General features: G+C 45.5%; 1 protein-coding gene across 1 annotated transcript in view; it reads right to left on the bottom strand.

Annotated features, from left to right (window-relative positions):
• The window catches only part of DNAH5 (dynein axonemal heavy chain 5), a 5,174,212-nt gene that overhangs the window by 4,346,074 nt on the left and 805,911 nt on the right, over window positions 1-22,227 (bottom strand). The window contains exon 12 of the mRNA XM_078687662.1: window positions 19,788-19,895. Within this exon, the coding sequence (XP_078543788.1) occupies window positions 19,788-19,895 (108 nt within the window). The remainder of the gene's footprint in view (window positions 1-19,787; window positions 19,896-22,227) is intronic.

Raw genomic sequence — 22,227 nt, 5'->3', positions numbered from 1 at the left:
CTATGCTATATAACGCTTTCCCTAATGTTGCAATATATGGAGTAAGTATATATATTAATTTATAAGTAGATGTTTCATTAATTTTAAAAGTACATGTATTAGTTATTATTTTTTAAAGATTTTTTAATATTTATATATATAGTCAAGTACAAGTCAAGTCAATCAACTTTATTCGGATACAATCGTAACCATAAAAGCGCATGATATAGAACATTACAATGATTAAAAAGATAAAATTCCATATGCATATATTCTAAATAGCTAGAAAAAAGGTAATATTTGGACGATAAAATACCAATATACATATATCAAAAGTGACTGGTTTATGGGCGATCAACATATCAGTAAATCAATTAATAAAATAAAACAGTTGTCAGATAGCATGGGGCTCAAAGATCCAACATTGACCTACGTGCCCTTAGAGCAGTTTAAAAAAAAAAGTGCCTGTGCGAAAAATCAAATCGGCGTTGTCTAAATCTAACATGTGGTGATATACGGGCTCTAGGTTAATTGGTCTTTGCCTATTGAAATATGGATAAAGCAGCTGTTTGGAGTATGTACAATAATATTTACAGAGAAATATAAAGTGCATGGTGGTTTGCTCACTCCTCTCATCACACGGGCACAAGATTTGATTAGCACTTTTGTTGTGACCCAATGAGAAACAAAGTGCAAATCGAATTTTGCCTGATCTGTATCTTAACAGAATACTCCTTTCCCAGCGGCTCATTGGGAGGGTCAAATACAAGTGGAGCGGGTGACTATACTGTTCTATGGCCAGATAGTTACGCACAAAGGTTTTCCTGGACTCCACCACTAGCCGCTCGTTCTTATATAGTTGGTAGAGGGTGTCCCAAATTTCCTTTTTTGGGACCGATACAACTAGGGTGGGATCCAGGAAAAGACTTTCTCTGTTTATGCTGCGCAAAATAGAAGTGACACCGCTTAGCCATGGAATTTCAAGGCCTTTATCTCACTGTAGACAATCCTTTATGATCTGTTGTGTCAAAAGTGCTGCCTCATTCTTCCACACTGATACCCACATAAGTGCTGGTCGTGCTCGAATAAGATCAGTTATGAAATTGATATTGAGCTCCTTGTGGCATATATATTGGGGAGTAGAGATAGGGGTGCACAGTTATTTCCTGCAGAACCTATTCTCTTCTATCTGGATTGCTGAGCAATTGGCAGTTCCCCAGATCTCTGCGCCGTATGTTGCCATCGGGGCACATTGTAATATATATATTTTCTGGACTGCTGCAAGGGCACCCATGGTCTTGGGGCGAGGTAAACTTAAAATTGAGTTGGTGCCCTTTGAGAACTTGCTCCTGGCGTGAGCTAAATGCTCACTCCAGGAGCCGTTCGCAGCAAAGGCCAACCCCAGGTAGACAAAAGATTTTACCGATGTCAGTTTTTGACCATCTATTGTTATTGCTCCCATATCACGCTTCCCTGGCCCGCTACTCATGTGAAAAGATTTTTTTAAATTTACCCGGAGATCTAATTCTTTCATATAGTTGTTAAAATTTTTGACAAGAAGATGCAGGGAGTTAGGGGTACGGCCTATCAAAACCGTGTCATCCGCGTAAAGAATTATCGGGATGGGCTCTTTGTCGACATATGGAACGTCCTTGGTGACCATTTTCAGGGAGGTGTTAAGCCCATTTATGAATATAATGAAAAGCAGGGGTGCCAACACGCACCCTTGTCTGACACCCCTGCCATTATTAATGGTCCCCGAGACCTCACCACCCATCCCTATCCTTACTTGAGCCTGAAGGTCTCTATGCAGGTAGGCTAGGAAATTTACCAATGCTTCATCCAGACCGCCTGCAGAGAGGATGGCTCACAGCTTTGACCTATTAACTAGGTCAAATGCTGTGGACAGATCCATAAAGGCCATATAGATGGGGGTCCTCCTTGCAATGGTATATTTTCCCAAAATTTAATTTAAATTAAAGCATTGTTGTCTGGCTGTGGGATCACAGCCAGACAACTACATTTTTCTGAACATCCCAGTTAACAATTACGTGGAGAGTACTACCCTTAAGCCCAAAGATTCCCAAGATTTCATTATTTTGGATGCTATGAATCCTCTGCATAGGGTCTTGTTGTCAATACTCCTATTGTTGGAGGAATCCCTAGGTGGGTAAGACACATTGCATCTTTATTGACTTCGATGCCCCATGTCATAGTGTCATCAAGATAAAATATGGATGCAGCCATCTAGACGGGTGTGGGATGCGAAACAGAGGACTGAGCGACTAATAATACATACCCCATTACATCGCTTGATACAAGATTAGTTAACAATGCTAAAGTATAACCAGCAAGGAACTTAGACCAAATGGATGAAGTAGCAAGTAGTATGGGCATTAGCGGGAACAACCATCCTAGCATTAGCAGCCCAAGGGTAAAGACTGGACAAAACAAAGAAAGAGCAAGCCCAAACCAGGGACCATTAAAGTGGAACTGAACAAACACCCTTCATGCAACAAGGGGAGGAGTGTAACCCCTGAAAGTGGTGCGAGCGATACCAAAGTAAAAGAGAATGATTATGTGCTAAGGATCCTTCAAATGATAAACCGATCAGCTCATACATTCTCAGGAAGAGGAAGTGAATTTGAAGATAAAGGAGAAAGCATTTGCCATTGTGTGGATAAGATTGTCACAAATGACTAAAAAGTAGCTACCGTCTTCCTGGAATTTATTGGTCTCTTTACGGATGCGGGGTCCTGGAATCCCCTGAATAGACCAAGGTTATTAGCCCTTTTTATGTGGTCCCTGAGTTAATGGTGGTGTCTTCAATAGAGACTAAAGCTAGTTAATCAACTAGCTGGGCTGGGACAGAGTAAAGTTCTATTGTCCCAAGTGGAGTTGGCAGCACCAAGTATAACCAGGGTAGTGTTAAATCGACTTGACGATTTCCACATAATGGGAGTTGACTTCCTACTATATTACCACATAGTTTAAAGAGTCAGACACTCACCATGGCAAAACTGGCCCCAGAAAGAGTTTCCTGGGCTGTAAAGCCCCATTAAAATTCGCCCTTTAGCCGCTTTCGTGCAGCGCCGATTCCGCCCCTGTGCTGGACATTCCAGAACAGGGTGCGGTCGTGACGGAACCATTCCGTCATCAGCACAGCTCAGCCGTGACTGATGACGGAATGGTTCCGTCACAAGCATCGAAGGGGTTAAGTAGTTCAGAAAAGAACAACTGGACGGACTTTAAAGAGGATACTTAGGACATTCTTTGTATTACTACAAGTGATAATTCAAGGATAATAAAACTTACAAACTCTGTAGAAATGGTGAGAGAGAAAGATTACTAAGACTGGTCATGGATAGCAACACCTCTGGAAAATAGCACGACATGCATAATAAAAGGGGAGCTCAATTGATTAATGGGGAACATATAGGAAAAGGAAGGCAAAAAATCTGGGGGTGGTAGTGGACAAGCTTACGTTTTGTGACCACAAAAGCACGGTGGTCTCAGCATGTTTCCTAATACTTAGACTCAATAGAAAAATAAAGTTTTTTCTTCCTGAAGGAAGTCTAAGGAATTGGCCACAGCACTCATGATGGCACGTATAGATTATTGCAACAGCCTTTATTTGAATGCTCAAAAACAGCACATTAACAGGCTTCAAATTGCGCAGAACGCAGCGGCCAGATTGATGACAGGGATACAGAAATTTGTCTCTGTCAAGAAAGAATTAATACAATTAAACTGGCTCCCCGTAAAACAAAGGGTTCATTTTAAGGCCCTCTGTACTGCTTTTAAAGCCCTCAATAGAATAGGCCTGACCACTTGAGGCAAAAATTCAAGTGGTATGTTCCTAGAAGGCCTCTTCAGTACACAGGAGCAAAACAAGTACTAGTTCCTCCCTTCAAAAAAGCCAGTTGGGGAGGTAGGAGTTTTATCACCTGCGCTTCTAAGACCTGGAATGATCTTCCGTTCCATCTGAGGAACTCAGTAGATCTCCTCTCTTTCAGAAAGAGGCTGAAAACATGGCTGTTTACACAGTAACTCCCTCCAATCTTGACAAGCAGCAGGCAGTGCATAGCGCCAGGACACCCTAGGGTAACCGTTGCGCTCTAAAAGTTTAATCAACATAACATAACATAACATATATTGCCAGATCCTGTTAAAGGTTTCTATAGGGCATCTAATGCCAATGAAGTGCGCTCCATTAACAAGGGTTGTTTCTTTATTGTGTTCTGGAACATAGTGGGTCTGACCAAGAAATTGGAGAATGAGGATTGCCTGAAATTTATAGCTCAACTGTTTTCAGCATACAAGGGCTTTATCTGAAAGCAATGTAAACTATTCCTTGAAATAAGAATACAGCCTAAACTTTCTATAAAGAGGCGTCCATCTGGGGTCCTCTCAATATGGGTGTCCTGCAAGTTGAAATATAAGATAGAGCAACTTGGTGCTGTGCACCTCTTTCCCAGTGTTATGCATGTGAGGGTTTTCATTACTGGCTTAGAAACTGATGTGATATTATGAATGTTTACATCTTGCCTGGCTTGTCCCATGAGATTCAGGTAGTCTGTAGGAACTTTGTTAGCTACATTGAACATGTTAAAGGAGAATTTGTAGCCCAAAAGGTATTTGGAGAAATCAAAAGGGGCGAGCATCCGATACTGATGAATGGTTATTTTAATACGCAGCCAACTGACTCCATTGTCAACTGTGAGGTATTGATGGAAGATTATTGCTCAGGTTTCCAGAGCCAGCTGTAAGTCTTTACAAGCTAACTAAGAAGGGCATAGCCTTTTCAACCTTCTTAATAAACTATCAATTATGCTTTATTAATGGCCGTACTTCGGATTATTCTGCTAAAGCGATCTATAACAATGGCAGAATAACATTATTAATAGATTACAATATAATCAATATTGAATGCTGGGAAAGCGTCCATGTTATGGCTGTTATTATAAGAGTTGAGCACGATCATGACCCTGTGATACTATTCATGAAATTGAGCTCCATGAGGCACTCCAAAGTTGACATGCTCTGCAAGGTGAATTATGTCCGTGAGAACGTTTCAACCAACAGCCAGAAGAGAATAAGGTGGAATAAAGAGAAATATTAAAATGAAATACCAATCCTGGAAAATATAATTATAAAATATGGAACTATAATAGCTATAACCCTGATTGATAGCAGTAATAACATAATGTCTGCTTATGAATCCCTTATGTAAAAAATTGAATTTCTGTGGTCAAAGCTGATTTGGGTTAAGGTTGCCTGTCCCCCACCTGTACTATCTTGCTGCTCAGTGCTAATACTCACATCAGTGGTACCTCCTGGACGCCCGCATCCCCTACCTGATACCAGAGCGTGACCAACTGAACGGCCTTCCACACCCAGTAATTTAGTGAAGGACATACCACTAGACGCCACCGATGGTAGAACAGTGTCCACGACCTCCTGAGCTTGGCGGACACTGTGCTGATTGCTGGGCAGCTGCCCTCTTTATTCTCAGATATTCCACTCCATGACAGCCCGTGGCTCCCGCTCATGTGGCAAAAATTAGTGCAGCGTACACTGCACCGTTACAATCTCTTCATCATCGGAGATCTGTTGCCCGATGGTCATGTCTTCCAAACTGCCACAGACCCCCGATTTGGCAATGCTCCATGCTCCATATATGCACTGATTAATCTTTCAAAGAGCACATAACACTCTGTGATCCCTGCTGCATACTTATCCCACCCCCCCTCCCGAGAGGACTTCTTTCTCTAGACTGACGCTGGTTGTATAGACGCAGAGGGTAACCACATAATTTCTAGATTATATCACTCATTCCTAGCCATGAAACCAGACAGTACTACTAGGGTGCGGGAGATATGGGTGCATGACCTGGGAACCCTCCTTACAGACTTGATATGGTCATACTGCTGCTCCCAGATCCAAAAAGTTTTGCTCAACCACAGACATAAATGACTGTGTTAAACCTGGCACCATTGGCGTGGGTCTCCCTTCCATTTTTGCTGTTGCCTCATGTGTTTTTCTGGTGTCAGATGCTTTGGGCACTGTGCCACTGCTGTTCAGTGCCACGGTACGAGTGCTCCCTACTGTAAATTGATGTATTGATTAGTGGTTCCATGATTGGATATTTGGTTTACTTGTCAGACCATAGTACAGTGCACTGAGTGTGCCCAGGGCGTGTACATCTAAATGCTGCTAGTGGGCTTGCGGAGAAGAGGGGTGTGGGCCCTATGGGAAAGAGGGTAGGTTGGGCCTCTAAAATTGCAAAAAGGGGGGGGTTTTACCTATGCCTCTAGGCTTTTTTTTGCCATCTATTCTGAAGGAAAAAAACTAAGAATCAATTAGTTATCCTGACATATTTATGTCTTTTTATTTAAATATTTTTAGTGTTTTTTGGTTATTTTGATTAATCAGAGAAAGAACAATATCAACTGTACGTGTTGCCAAACAGTTAAACACAAATTGTGGCCATTACAGTGAAATACAAACAAACATGCTTAATATTTACAATATATGAACAAGAAACAATCAATCAAAATTTAGTCCAGTTGCCAAGGAAAATTAAAGACGCGTTTCAAATCCTGTGTGTTGAATCACAGGATTCTCATCAGGGCTGGATGAGTCGATTCCATAGGGAACTTATTTAATTTCAAGGTTTCTGTAGTCTTTTAAAAAAATGCCGTGTGCGCGGTGGGTGTCACTCTGTGCGTGTTTAGCAGCGATTAGTCATAATGTCGTCGCGTGCTCAAATAGACTTTAAGTTGTTCGTTCCTTGAGGAAGATTATTTTCAACCAATGGGTTGAGAAGAGCAGCGTTGTATTCAGCCGTTTCTCTCCGCCCCTCCTTATATCCTCCGTGGTCTCTGGACCTTCATTATTTGTGTGACTCGCAGCAAGAAAGGGGGTCCCGTATTACTCGCGCAGTTGTTTGAACCAAACCAGTTTCGCAACTGGTTTGGTTCAAACAACTGCGCGAGTAATACGGGTTTTGCAACTGGTTTGGTTCAAACAACTGCGCGAGTAATACGGGACCCCCTTTCTTGCTGCGAGTCACACAAATAATGAAGGTCCAGAGACCACGGCGGATATAAGGAGGAGCGGAGAGAAACGGCTGAATACAACGCTGCTCTTCTCAACCCATTGGTTGAAAATAATCTTCCTCAAGGAACGAACAACTTAAAGTCTATTTGAGCACGCGACGACATTATGACTAATCGCTGCTAAACACGCACAGAGTGACACCCACCGCGCACACGGCATTTTTTTAAAAGACTACAGAAACCTTGAAATTAAATAAGTTCCCTATGGAATCGACTCATCCAGCCCTGATGAGAATCCTGTGATTCAACACACAGGATTTGAAACGCGTCTTTAATTTTCCTTGGCAACTGGACTAAATTTTGATTGATTGTTTCTTGTTCATATATTGTAAATATTAAGCATGTTTGTTTGTATTTCACTGTAATGTCCACAATTTGTGTTTAACTGTTTGGCAACACGTACAGTTGATATTGTTCTTTCTCTGATTAATCAAAATAACCAAAAAACACTAAAAATATTTAAATAAAAAGACATAAATATGTCAGGATAACTAATTGATTCTTAGTTTTTTTCCTTCAGAATAGATGGCAAAAAAAAGCCTAGAGGCATAGGTAAACCCCCCCCCTTTCTGCTAGTGGGCTTGCAGCACTGGTTGTGTCACCCACAGAAGCGGCCTTGTAAAATGTGTCTAAGGTCTGGCATTGCAGAACCTGCGTGCAGTCTGGTACTGTCATGCTGACTGGGCAAGTGCACCCACTTGCCAGTTCCTAAACCTTCCCTTTTCTTCATATTAGTCACCCCTATTGTAGGCCCAAGGGCAGGGTGCATTGTAAGTATAAGGTAGGACAAGCCCTGATGTGTGTGGCATGTCCTAATAGTGAATTACAGCCATTTTCGTTTTTCACTATTGCAAGGCTACCTGTTCTCCATAGGCTAGAATGGGCTCCGGATCGTTAAATGTTTATAATCCTTGAAGACTCAGAGAACATGGTAGAAATTCGAGTTTAGTATGCTTGGACTCAGAATAATAAAATACATATTTTAGTAAAGTTTATTTTAATATCCTGTGTTTGCAAATACCACTTTTAGAAAGTAGGTATTTGCTTGCCTAACCATTTGAGCCCGCCTCTGCTAGGTTGTGTATTCCTTGTCTGGAGTTTGAGTGACAGGGCTGGGGGATTCCAGGAGACAAAATGAGCCAGCCCAGTGGTGAATAGAGAGATCTGCATCTAGATGGGAGGGAGGAGTTGCACCTGGGACCTTAATAGGACTGTGCCCGCCCCCCACAGTGCTGGCTCCACCCCCTGTGGTGCGTCTGATGTCTCTGTCCTGCACACTGAAAGAAGAGAAGGAAGACTGTGAACAAAGTGCTTCAGGGCTGTACTTGCCTTCCACAATGCTGGCTCCACCTCCTGTGGGGCATCTGATGTTCCTGCCCTGCACTGTGAAAGGAAAGGAGAAGTCTGGTAAACAGAGTGCTTCAGAACTGGTTTGGACTGGGCACAGGCCCCTCTCCCCTCAGAGAACAAAGGATTTTGGGGTATAAATATTGGGACCCTGATCCCAAGAAATTAGATCACTTCTGGACTTACAAGACGAAACCTCTGCTGAGGAGAAGGAACCTGAAGAAATTGAGGAGAGACTATTCCCAAGCTGAAGTGCTGATTGGGGGTTTGGCCTGCAGTGGTTGTTGCCTGACTGCCAAAGAGGAGAAAGAACTTTGTGGACTTTTCGTTCAACTTGTGCAAAGATCTCCAAGGGCTTGGAAGAGAGCTTGCCCCCTGACCGAAGTCCCAGGACCAGTGGACTTCACCGGCCTTTGTGAATTGCTGCTGGAAACAAGTGGCTACAGAGGCAAGGAGCTGTGACCGACTCTCACGCCGGCCCGGTGTCCTGTAGGCACCGCACCAAGCAACGTCCGCCTCGAACAACGCAAGCTCTGCGCTCACCGACTCCTTCAATGAGCCGTAGCCTGCACCGCGACTGGAAGGACTCCGTGACGTGCAACGCCTCGCTACACCGAATCGAACTGGTCTGACCGACGCGGTCACTGCTGCTGACTTCGAGTCCTGTGACTGCACCGGAGTTGGGCACCGTCTCTCACGCTTTGCGACGCACCGCCCGACTCGCACCGCTGTCCCGACTGACCGACGCCAGCTCCTGAACTCCGACACGTTCGCTGCACCGCAAGCTGCAAGCACCGCATCGAAGCACCGTCTCGCCCTGCAACGCAAGCCTTGGATCCACCGACTCTGTCAACGGGCCGCTGCCTGCACCGCATCGAGGGACAACGCGTCCTGCAACGCTTCCTTTTTGCACCGCGACGATCACCGGAACCGGCTCGCACATCCGTGACGGCCGCCCCAAGTAAAAGGTACTGTGACTGAGTCTGTCGACCATTTGAGTGGGCCCGTACCGACGCGGTCTGCCGCATTTGCTAGACTCTGTTATTTTTATTATCGCTGTAGCCCGTCCAGGCTACTGACTCGCACAGAACTTTGATTTAAGCCTTTTAACAAGAACTCTTAAAATCTATTAGTCCTGTGGATTCTTTTTTTCGTTTATTGGTCTTGTGGTAACTCTATATAAAGTATAACTTATTTTTGATGTAAAACCTTGTGTGGTATCCATTTGTAGTGTTGTCACTGGGTTACTGTATGTGGTCACAAATGCTTAACTTACAACGCCTCTGAAATAAATCTTGACTGCTCATGCCACGCTGCCTAGAGGGTGAGCAGGGCTTATTTTGAGAGGGTAATTCCCTTGCCCTGACTAGAGGAGAGGGTCCCTGCTTGTCACAAGTACCTGCCTGTGCCAACCAGAGACCCCCAATTCTAACAGACCGCATTTCTAATTTTTACACCGCGCATATCTCACCCCCTCAGAAATTGCCAAATTTGACTCCACTGGGTTGGATCACTGCCTAAAATTCCATGCCCCAGGAGCTGATTTTGCACACCTCAAACGAACATGCCCGTCATTTCTACATATTGAACCTCAGTTTTCTCACGTTACAAACATGTTGGATATTCAGACCCCATTGTGGCCATCCTGGAATATACCAAAAAAACATCCGGGTCCATGGGCAGACTCACCTCCATGGCCTTCTTATTAGGAAAACGTGAGATTGCACTTCATTGGGGCTCCACAAGGACTCCCACCTCTGCTGCCTGGCTCAAAAGCATGGCTCACTGCGATAGTGTTAGCGGGGACTATGCCACCCTTGAGCCCTCAACGTCCAACCCTAAGGATATTTGGCAACACCTTTGTGACTACCTCTGTACCTTTGACCAGGATACGACCGATTAACAGTGTAGCTTTCCCCATATACCATATTGCTCACTACCCTTTGTCTCCAATTACTACTTCACACCAATTCATATTACCTACACCGCCATGGGTTCCCCGACACGGTCATTTTTGTCCTATTTCTAATGCTAATTCTGTATCTCCATATTTTTGCACCATTATAATGTCCTCAGTAATGTAAATTATGGGCAGCTTGTTGTTGTTAAACTGTATGGGTTGCCTGTCCCATCGGGAGCTAGCTCTGATACTGCACCATCGTAATTACCAGTGCAGAGCACATTTCCAAACATATAGGTAAGAGTAAAAACGCCTTCTCAGGACAAGGAAATTGGCACTGCAAAATACCTTTGGGTATATTTGAGAGAGAGCTTTTCCATGAAAAACACCAAAAGGTTCTGGGAAGTTGTCACCCATGTGGAGAAGGGGGCAGCTAACACATTGGATTGCCACATTAGCCCGGAGGCCTGAGTCAAGCATTTCATTGCTTTGTATAGGGATGATGGCAATGGCATTTCCGATCCCCAGATAGGGAGGACCTTTTTTAAGGACTATACTGCATCCAACATCTTAGTACCAGAAGAAGAACGGGCACTGAGAAGTATGAAGAAACACAAAGCACTAGGCCCAGATCTAGTGGCTATTGGTATCTACAAGGAGGACCCTCAATTGTGGGCTAGAGTCCATGCAAATGTATTCAACTAGTCCTTGGCTATTAACGGCGTTCCATCTTCTTGGCGTTCAGCCATACTAGTACCCATATTTAAGAAGAGCGATTGAGGTAGCCCCTCCAATTAACTCCCAATCTCTAATTTAGATGGGGCAGGTAAACTCCTTTGAAAATCCCCAATAAAAAGGCTACAACGTGGGTGGATAGCCCACACATATAAATGGAGGCCCAAGCTGGCTTCAGATCATGGGTGGGTACCATCGAATAAAGCAGTATGACTATATATGATCTCGTACAAGTACTTAATCAAAAGGAAATCAATATTATACTTAATTCTTGTTGCTCTGAAGGCAGCTTTTGATCCGGTAGATAGGTAGGAGTTATGGAGATTGCTTGTAGATCAAGGGGCCGACATTACCCTTGTGCGAGCAATAGTGTCACTCCACACTGACAAAACTGCCAGGTTTAGCTACGCGCTGAGTAGAGAGCGCTCTGAATTGTTTCCTGAAGAAAAGAATGTATGGCAAGGTTGTGTGCTAGCTCCTCTACTCTTCAGCCTTTTTTAAAATGGTGTAGTAGAATATCTACTGGAAGAACTGCTAGACCGTCCTAACTTCGTTAGAAGCGGTCGCTCCCTGCTGCCCCTGCTCTCCTCTGCCTACTGTGCCTGGGTATCGTTTGAGCTGCTCTGTTGCCTACAATAACGCGTGACTGTGCCTGCGCCTAACTGTGACTGCATTATTTTATTTAAATAATTAATAGTGCCCGTATTGTTTTGCCTGCATTACCGGATCGCTTATTCTTTTTTGTGGTCCTTTCCCTCTGTGCCCCACTCCTTAAGCGCCTCGCTGACCACAGCGTCATTAATTCATTATTTTCCCCCAACCCGGTTTGCGCTTCCCTCTCTGCCGCCATTGTTGTTGTTGTTGTGCCCGGAGCCCGCCCTCTCCTCCACGCACCCGCCTCCCAGCTGCTCCTCCCTCGCCCCTCCCCTTCCACTATCCACATATGACAGATGGACCCTCGCGCAGCGTTCACGCGCAGCGGACGCGCCCCATGCGCGCCGAAGGTGCGCCAAAGGTAAGCCCGTCTACGCCCGTCCGCGCCTGGACCGCGCCCAGCGCCAGACCCCCTGGTCCCCGCATCACCCACCCCTCCCGCATTACATACGACGCCTCCACCCTCCTATCACTGAACCCCGGCCGACTCCCTAACTGCGCCCAAGCAGCACCAGGACACACCCATGGACCCTTCACCTGCCACTTCTGCAAATTCTCCTGCATCAAGACCCACACCAAACCCTCAATCACCAAACAGAGATCCAACACCAACCACCTTAACTGCATCCTTCTCAACACCCGCTCGGTTCACAAACACGCCATCGACCTTTGGAACCTACTCAACACCACCTCTCCGGACATCGCCTTCCTAACAGAAACCTGGATGAATGCCTCTTCAGCTCCAGACATCACCATAGCCATCCCGGAAGGATACAAGATCATCCGTAAGGACCGCCCCATCCAAACAGGAGGAGGCATCGCCATCGTCCACAAGAACACCATCCGCGTCTCAACCAGCTCAGATGACAACCTCGCCATCGCCGAACACCTTCACTTCCAGATCCACACCGACCCCAAGACCACACTTAGAGGCACCCTCCTCTACAGGCCACCAGGACCCCGTACAAAATTCAGCGAAAACATCACTGACTTCATCACCCCACACGCCCTCCCCTCGGAAGAATACATTCTACTGGGAGACCTCAATTTCCATCTGGAAAAGAGCAACGACAGTAACACTACCACCCTTCTGGATAATCTTGCCAATCTCGGACTCAAACAACTTGTCAACACCCCCACACATTACGCAGGACACACACTCGACCCTATCTTCACTTCTAGCAAGCATATCGCCTTCACTCACACCACACCCCTCCACTGGACGGACCACAGCTGCGTCCACTTCATTTACAACAAGACCACGACCCACTACTACCCTCAACCAACTTTACGAAGAAATTGGAACAAAATCACCACCGACCAGATCTCCTCATCGCTTCTTCAAAAAACCCCTGCCTACTCAACGAACCCTAACCAAGCCGCTATCAACCTCACACAATGGCTAACCCAAACCGCCGACAAACTAGCACCCCTGAAAAAACATCAAATCAAGCAAGGAAGCAAGAACGCCCACTGGTTCAACGATGACCTTAAGAAATCCAAGAAGCTCTGTCGCTCCCTTGAAAAAACCTGGAAAAAAGACCCAAACAATACCACCCTAGCCGCCTTCAAAAACGCCACCCGCAAACACCACCAACTAATCCGGACAGCCAAGAAATCAGCACTCAAAGACCGACTAGACAACAACGCTCGCAACAGCAAGGAACTTTTCAACATCATCAAAGAATTCACCAACCCTACCGCCAGCTCCAACGACATCACCCCCTCTCAAGTCCTCTGCGACTCCCTAGCCTCATTCTTCCATGACAAAATCGCCGACATTCATAACAGCTTTAACAACCAACCTGTAAACCAGTCCACCCCTCGCACTTCCGAACCTGCGCCTCTTCCGAATAACCTTTTTAACTGGAACCCAATAACCACAGAAGACACCATTCACCTGATGAACTCCATCCATTCTGGATCCCCTACAGACCCATGCCCCCATCACATCTTCAACAAAGCAAACTCCGTTATCGCACCCCATCTCCGAGACGTCATCAATTGCTCCCTCAACTCCGCCACATTCCCAGAAAGCTGGAAACACGCCGAACTCAGCGCCCTTCTGAAGAAACCCACAGCTGACCCCACCGAACTCAAAAACTACCGCCCCATCTCGCTCCTCCCATTCCCTGCCAAAGTCATTGAGAAAGCCATCAACAACCAACTCGCCGCCTTCCTCGAAACCAACAAAGCACTCGACTCCTCACAGTCTGGCTTCCGAGCCAAACACAGCACCGAGACCGCCCTCATCGCAGCAACAGACGACATCCGTACTCTACTGGACAACGGAGACACAGTCGCCCTCATCCTCCTTGACCTCTCTGCAGCCTTCGACACAGTCTGCCATAGCACCCTGATACAACGCCTCAGAAACATCGGAATTCAAGGAAAAGCTTTGGACTGGATCATCTCGTTCCTCACTGGAAGAACTCAGAGAGTCCGCCTCCCCCTTTTAAGACAGAAGCCTCCGAAGTCATCTGCGGCGTCCCGCAAGGATCTTCACTTAGCCCCACCCTCTTCAACGTGTACATGAGCCCCCTTGCAACCATCGCACGTCAACACAACCTCAACATCATCTCCTACGCTGATGACACTCAGATGATCCTCTCACTCACCAAAGACCCAAACACCGCCAAAACAAACCTACATGAAGGGATGAAGGAAGTAGCCGAATGGATGAAGCACAGCCGTCTGAAACTGAACTCGGACAAAACGGAAGTCCTCATCTTAGGTGCATCCCCTTCCGCCTGGGACGACTCTTGGTGGCCAACGGCCCTAGGAAAAGCCCCCATACCGACTGACCATGCACGGAACCTGGGCATCATCCTGGACTCCTCACTCTCGATGACCAGACAAGTTAATGCCGTCTCATCATCTTGCTTCAACATCCTACGTATGCTCAAAAAAACATTTCGCTGGATCCCCACTGAAACAAGAAAAACGGTCACCCACGCACTGATTACTAGCCGTCTAGACTACGGAAATACCCTATACGCCGGTACCACCGCAAAACTGCAGAAAAAACTCCAACGCATCCAAAATGCTTCAGCCAGACTCATACTAGACATCCCTCGCAGAGACCACATCTCCGGTCACCTGAAAGACCTGCACTGGCTCCCCATCAACAAAAGGATAACGTTCCGTCTCCTCACACACGCACACAAAGCCCTCTACGAACTTGGACCAGATTGCCTCAACATGCGCCTTTCCTTTTACACCCCCACCCGCCAGCTGCGGTCGTCCAACCAAGCCCTTGCCGCCGTCCCGCGCATCCACAAAGCCACCATGGGGGGAAGATCCTTCTCCTTCTTAGCGGCCAAAACCTGGAATTCCCTTCCCATCCACCTCCGCCTCACTCAAGACCACCTAGCCTTCAGAAAACAGCTTAAAACCTGGATTTTCGATAAGTAAACCTCCCCCCTTCCTCAAGCGCCTTGAGACCCTCTGGGTATGTAGTGCGCTATATAAATTTTGACTTGACTTGACTTGACTAGACGTCCCAATTATGGCAGGAAGAAAGGTCCCAATACTATTATTTCCAGATGACACAGTCTTATTGGCACAGACAGAAAACGCAACCCATAGACTATTAATGAGATGTGCAGATTACTGACATAAGAAGTCCTTGACTATCAATTGTACCAAGACAAAGAGTATGGTGTTGAGCCCGTGATGGTGTGCCAATCGAGCTTGTCAAGGAGTACCACTATCTGGGGTTATGGTTCACTGGGAGATTGCATTGGAAGAACCACATACAGAAGACAACTTTAGTTTTAAGTCAGACTTCTGGGGCAATTTTAAAGTTCAGGCAAAAGGCAGGTGTCAAGCGTATTAGCACCATCCTCCAATTCTCACAAAAAGAAGGCAGTAGCAGCAGCACTGTATTGGGCCGCACTCTGGGGGTACAGGAACTTACACCCACTACAACTGGCTGAGAATAACTTTCTTAGAGCCCCTGTTAAGACTGGATATTGGCACTCCTCTGTTAGAACTTTATGCAGAACTCAATCTTACGCCAATAGCAGAAGTAGAAGCCCTAAAACCAGTGCTGTACTGGATTAGAGAGGAGATTAACCCAAAGGCAACAATTTACCGAAAATCCTTGGAAGGCTCTGATTAGGCTTGTGCTCACAGTAGGAATACCTAGCTGGCCTACCTAAAATGTACATTAAGTGACTTGCAGCTGGGGTTCCTATGGTCTGAACCAAGCATCGTAAGGCAGACACTTCTGACCTGGTTAAGGAGTGCTACCTTGGATTCAAGTGGGAGAAAAAAACTCCACATAATAAGGCCAGGATCTAGAATGGGGAAGTAATTTTGTAATGGTATGCCCCTGCCAATACGTCTTATAAAGATTCGATCCATTCTTAGCAAAAACATACCCTATATATTAAGCCTAGATTGGTTATCCTGCCGACCAGGGAATACTCTCTCAGATGTTCAAGCATTGCTGCAGGTGGTGAATATTGGGATTGTAAATTCAGGGGGAAGGATAACCTAATACACTTTCTGCTGTTCTGTACAAAATGTGACTTAGCACGTAAAAGATAGCTTTCTACCCCTTTTTAGTTTATATGAGATCAAATGTGTTAAGTCGTTATTGCAGTTGTGGCTCAGGACTAATTATGAATATGTTTTTAACTCAAAAGCTTCATACCTGCCAGCCCCTTTGGGAAAATGACCAGGCCTTAGCAGGAATATATCTTATTGAGGGTATCATGTTGTCTATGACTTCCTATTATTCTCATGCATTTGCGCTTTGTTAAATTGTGGACATGTAGCTGCTGGACACATTGGTACTACTGTTCGCACTTTATTTGCTGATACGCTAGATATGTGACTGTTATTTTTTATGCTATTATGTATTTATTAAGTGTTATTTGAAATAGTATTGTATGGCTGAAACCGCACTGTTAATCCGAGGAGTGTCCTGGTGCTAGCAGGAGAGCCCAGATGCACAGCCCCATATTGGAAGAACTTTCTCCACTGAAAAAAAAACCAAGTCTTATGTTTTTTACGGAAGATGGGCTCAAAAGCAGCCTTTCTCAGCTCACAGGTGAGCTCATTCCCGGTCATTTCAGCCCAAAAAAGAAAATGCCTTACTGCCCCTAAGAACCTGCTTAAAGCGTGAAATAACTAGAAGAGAAGCAGAAGTGGAGCACAGCACTCTGGGGGGGAATATACTGGGTAAATCTATCGGCCAAATATCGAGGGCTAGTAGAGAACACTGCTCAATAGACCATCACTAATGCTTTGAAGAGGATGCGTTTCTTAACAGGCAACCAATGCAAAACCTTGAGAGCAGCTGCCTTTGAGGAACACCTAGGCAGACAAAGAAGTAACGTGGCTGCGGTGTTTTAAACTACCTGCAGGTGCCTTACCTGTGCATCAGCAGCTCCCAAGAATGAACTCATTGATTTTATACTAACAATGATTAAACCCAGGGGGGTGTGGCCAAGATGGCGCTGCAAATGGATGCCTCGCGCTGAGACTCTGCACTCATCTGGGCCCAGCTATCCTGCTTGATTTGAGGCTCCATGTTGCTTTTTTTAATCTCCCAGCACCCCCTAAGCCTGCCAGGGGGCACGAGCAGAAGTTAATTGTAGTGGCTCCGGAGCAGGGCTCGTACAAGGTGGCTGCTACCTACCTGACTCCGGCTGCATTCGCCCCGGCTCGTGTTGTGAGGCACAACTGAAGAGAGATACTGCCTTGATAGATGTCCCTTGCCGGTGCAAGGGAAAAAACAGTGCTGCAAAATTGCTCATGGGGATTACATTTTCATACAACGCTGAGTACCCCCGCTCCTGGGCACAGAGGGGGGTTCAAGTGACTAAACACTTCCAGTACTGGACAAAGGTGCTGCGTTCACATGATATCTGGCGCTTAGGTAACCCCAGAAACAGTGAATACTCCTTTTATACCTTAGGTCATCAGGTACACACAAGACTTGACTACATCTTCTATAATTCAGACTTTTGGCCCTTGGTGCAGACCTCTGAATACCTGGGCAGGACAGTCTCAGATCATAACCCACTCAAGGTTACATAAGGTTATAGAAAAGAACGTAGTCCTCATCCTGGGCTTCTCCCCTTCGGATGATTCTTGGTGGCCCGCAGCGCTCTGAATCCCCCCACACCCATGGACTACGCACGAAAGCTCAGCATAATCCTGGACTCCTTGCTTTCAATGAACCGCAAAATCAACGACCGTCAAGCCCGCCTGCTTCCACACACTCCGCCTCCTTTGTAAGATTTTCAAGAAGATCCACACCGAGTCCAGGAAAACGGTCATCAATGCGCTTGTCAGCAGCAGACTCAAACACAGCAATGCACTCTAAGCCAGAACCACCCAGAAACTCCAAAAGAAACTGCAGACCATTCAGAACGCCTCCGCCAGACTCACTCTGAACATACTCCCTGCAACTACATCACTGGCCACCTGAGAGACCTTCAGTGGCTACCTGTCAAAAAGAGAACCACCTTCAAGCTTCTCACACACGCCTACAAAGCCCGCCACAATGCCAGACCTGCATACCACAACCACTGTGTGTCCTTCTACACCCCCACCAGACATTTCCACCGTGCCCAAAAGGTTCTGAAAAGGTCTGGAACTCCCTGTCACTGCACCTCTGGCAATCACCATCGCTGGTGCAATTCAGAAAGGACCTCAAACCTGGCTCTTCGACTGAACCTCAGTCCCAACCCCTCCTCCCAGCGCCTTGAGACCCTCATGGGTGAGTAGTCGCGCTTTATACTTTTTGATTGATTGATTGATTGACTGATTGATTGAAAAATGTCCTCCCATGGGCAATGGCTATGAGAGCAGTTTTGACAAGCACAGGACTGTGGGTACATCTACACAGAGTGATAGAGTTAGTCTTCAGGATGGTGGCAGTGGTAAAGTACAGGAGAAGGAAGTGGAACGGCAATGTGGCATGATTAATACATACCTACCTTATTTTGCTTGCAATTATCCTAAGTGGTCACTTGCTGCTTGCTATGGCACACATAAGAAATACGAGCTGGAAGCTGTTGATATTCCCCATTTTCCCCCCGATAGATGCTACAGCTCCATTGCGCCAGCATTGCGTCACTATTCAGATAAGCTATTTTCAGAGCCCATCTAGGTCCATGAGCAGCCACGGCTCGTGCAGGTAAGAGTGCTGGGGCCGGGTGGGGGGCGGATTTCACAGACGACGATGATGGAAAATGTATTAATATTTAATTTCCCCTCATGGTTATCTGTCAAATCGCCACCCTCCCAACCGCTCTTACCTGCATGGGCCACAGCGGTGCATGAGGTGTTAACAGTTTTCACTCCCTAACGATCCTCTCCAGCCAATCCAGAGTGTGCAATCAGCTTAGAAGGATGGAAAAAGCCTTCAAAAACCTGAATACAACAGTAACAATTCTCGACACGAGGAATACGCCAAGCTATGCTTGGTCCTATTGTCAAGGTATCACAGAAACAAGTATGATACCAGGACTAAAAAAAGAAAATTACAACAACATCATTTGAAAATTGTTGATGTATGTTTCCTTGCGCATCACATAGAAAAAACAACATTACGACGACCAAATTTACAAGTTGATTTTCTGTTAGGCTATGTGATTTCTAAAAGGTGTACAGGGTTGTATTGTTTTTCAATTTTACAGTATAATGTCTACATAACTAGAATAGCAAACACAACAAGATGATGGACAGAGTGCTGAAACTGGGTCCAAACTGGGGTGGAATAGTGTGCAAAAGAACGATGGATTAAACCCAGATCTGTGACTGGGGTGAGTGGTTGAAAAGCTTCAGCACCCCGTCCATCATCTTGTTGTGTTTGCATAAATAACTAAAATACCCTTTCTCGTAATGAAATACAAAAGGCCCATTCGGCAAAGGACATGTGTTCTTAGAAATAAAGGTTTACTATTTGAATCCAACTATATACACACAGGTAGAATACCCACAATGCAGACTTGCAATTCTTGTAGTTTTACTTCTGGAGGCATCATTAGCGGCAGAAAGAATCCGAGTAGAAAGGGTAGTAAGCAACTTACATGAAGATCGCTCGTCTGTTTACAGAAATCTTCGTAGTCCTGGTCAAAATCTGTTCTCCTCTGATCAAGGAAATCGTACTGCTTTTTCTTCATGGTGCCGACGATCATCTAATCAAGTGATGATACCAAAATTAGGAAAATGGCAAAATACAGGAACAGGTTACGTAAAAACATATTTGTGAACTAAAGGCAGTTTATTAAGCAAAACAGCCTTCACATTTCAAAACTTCCTTAGTAACCCTACTGCTTTTGTATTTGAGTTGAAATAGGTAGTGCTGCGGATGTTAGCAGATCTGGAGCTTACTGCATTTGTGAATGACTAACTGGCACTGTTGATCAGTGTGTTCTTGTGGTTTGAGTGTCTGCCATTTATTGCAGTATTATCCTTCTACCTGTGTTTGGTACTCTTTTGTAACATGCACACGTCACTTTTCTCTTTTAACACACTTGTTTGTTACCTCTTACATTTTGTTTACTTTAGATACTTGCACAAGTGCCACCATTGCCTACGTAACATTTGTTCTTGTGTTTGAGTGTCTGCCATTTATTGCAGTATTATACCTCTAATTGTACTTTGTACGCTTTTGTAACTGGCACACATGTCACTTTTTCCGTCTGTAATGTACCATTTGCTACCTCTTGTATTTTGTTTGCTCGCAATTGTCACTTTTGCCTCATGTAACTTAACGTTTGCTTTTGTAATTTGTTCACTTGTAATTTTCTCCTCATGTATCATTACTGTTCCTATTGTGAAGCGCTCTGACACCTTCGGGTATAGTCCGCGCTACATAAAAACACATAAATAAATAAAAAATAAACTCTCCTCCTGTCCCCCACCTCTCCCTGCCTTCCACCACCGATTTCACCCCCTCCTGTTTCCATCCAGCCACCCAACCTTCCGTGCTCTGCCCTACTCTGTCTGGAAATTAAGCTAGGCTCTCTTATCACCTCCATCTCCCAGCTGGTAGCTACCATTTCACTTTTAAGTTCCAAGATTTCCACTTTTCCATACACCTCAACTCCTTTGGAAAACTCTCACCCTCCCACGAGATGCACCTTGCCCCCTCACCCCATTATAGCCAAGCATAACCTGTCGTCTGCAAACATCGTTAACTCACACAAGCCCTTGAGCGCCACCCTTCTTCAACTTGCATCTCCTAGTAACCCTACTATCTACACTATTCCGACCATCTCCTCTGTCAGAACCAAGCATCCACCTAAACCCTCCCGAGCACCCCCGTATAAGTATAATATCCCTATCACCCTTCATAGCCCAAGTGCCCCCGTCACCAAAACAGTCTTGACAGAGATGCACTGTCTGCTCCACAACTGCAGATCTGCAATAAAACACAAATTTGAAATCTCCGATACCATCACCTTCACAATATTGACATGCTCTTCCTCACGGAGACCTGGTTCAACGATACCTCTCACTCTATGTTTGATCTCCTATTATCCACAGCCTATTCTAAATTTAGGAATGACAGAATTGACAAAGTTGGGGGAGGTGTTGCAGTCATCTTTAGAAACTCCCTTCAACTTAAGGCTTTTCCTATCAGCTCCTTCCGCACTTTTGAATGCCTATCTCTTGAGCTTCAATTACACCACCGCTCACCCCTCAGATTTCATGCCATTTACCGCCCATCTTGTAGCGGCCCTTCGTTTGTGGAGGAACTCACTAACTTCATCTGCGACCAATTCTCGGAAAGTGACAATCAGACCTTTGTGGGTGACTTCAATCTCCACTGGGGCTTACCGCAAGACTCTTCTGCGAATTTGCTGGACACCTTCATCTCTGCAAACGATCTTATCCAACACTGCACAGAATCAACACACTCTAAGGGCTCCATCCTGGACCTTGTTATTTCTAAAGCATGCATGCTTTCTATCGCTACCCCAATTCATGTAGACTGGTCTGACCACCTCCTCATCCCATTCTCTCTTCACCTATCACACTCTATAACTCTTGGCCAACCTAAGAGGGCTACCTCCTGGTTCTGTGACACTAAAAATATTGACGTCAGTTCCCTCTGTGAATCAGCTTTGCTATCACTTCTAAGGCTAGACCCGGACCTAGATGTTGACGAACTCACATCCCAAGGCCTCACAGTCCTTGCAGTCAAAATCAATAACGTCGCTCCTTTCCAAAGCTGCCGACATACACCTCTAACAGCCTCACAAAGTAAGGGTCATTGGAGGCTTGCTCATTTGTCAGCCCACCCTATTTAGAATGGGCCAGTTTGCCCTTTCGTCACTGAACGGTAAAACCTGGTGGTAAGTGGCAGTGAAAACCTTTAAATTACCCCCATACCATGGGAGAAAACTCCCATGGCAGGGGACAATTTTTTTATGTTAAAAAATAAAATCCCGCTTTGAGATTTTCTTTTTGAAAATAACAAAACGTTTAAAGTTTGCTGCACTGCTCCATCATTTTGATGGA

Source organism: Lissotriton helveticus, chromosome 4_1, assembly GCF_964261635.1.
Source record: "Lissotriton helveticus chromosome 4_1, aLisHel1.1, whole genome shotgun sequence".
Lineage (NCBI taxonomy): Eukaryota > Metazoa > Chordata > Amphibia > Caudata > Salamandridae > Lissotriton > Lissotriton helveticus.
Note: the sequence above shows the minus strand (reverse complement) of the source record. Positions and strands in the feature narration are given on the sequence as shown.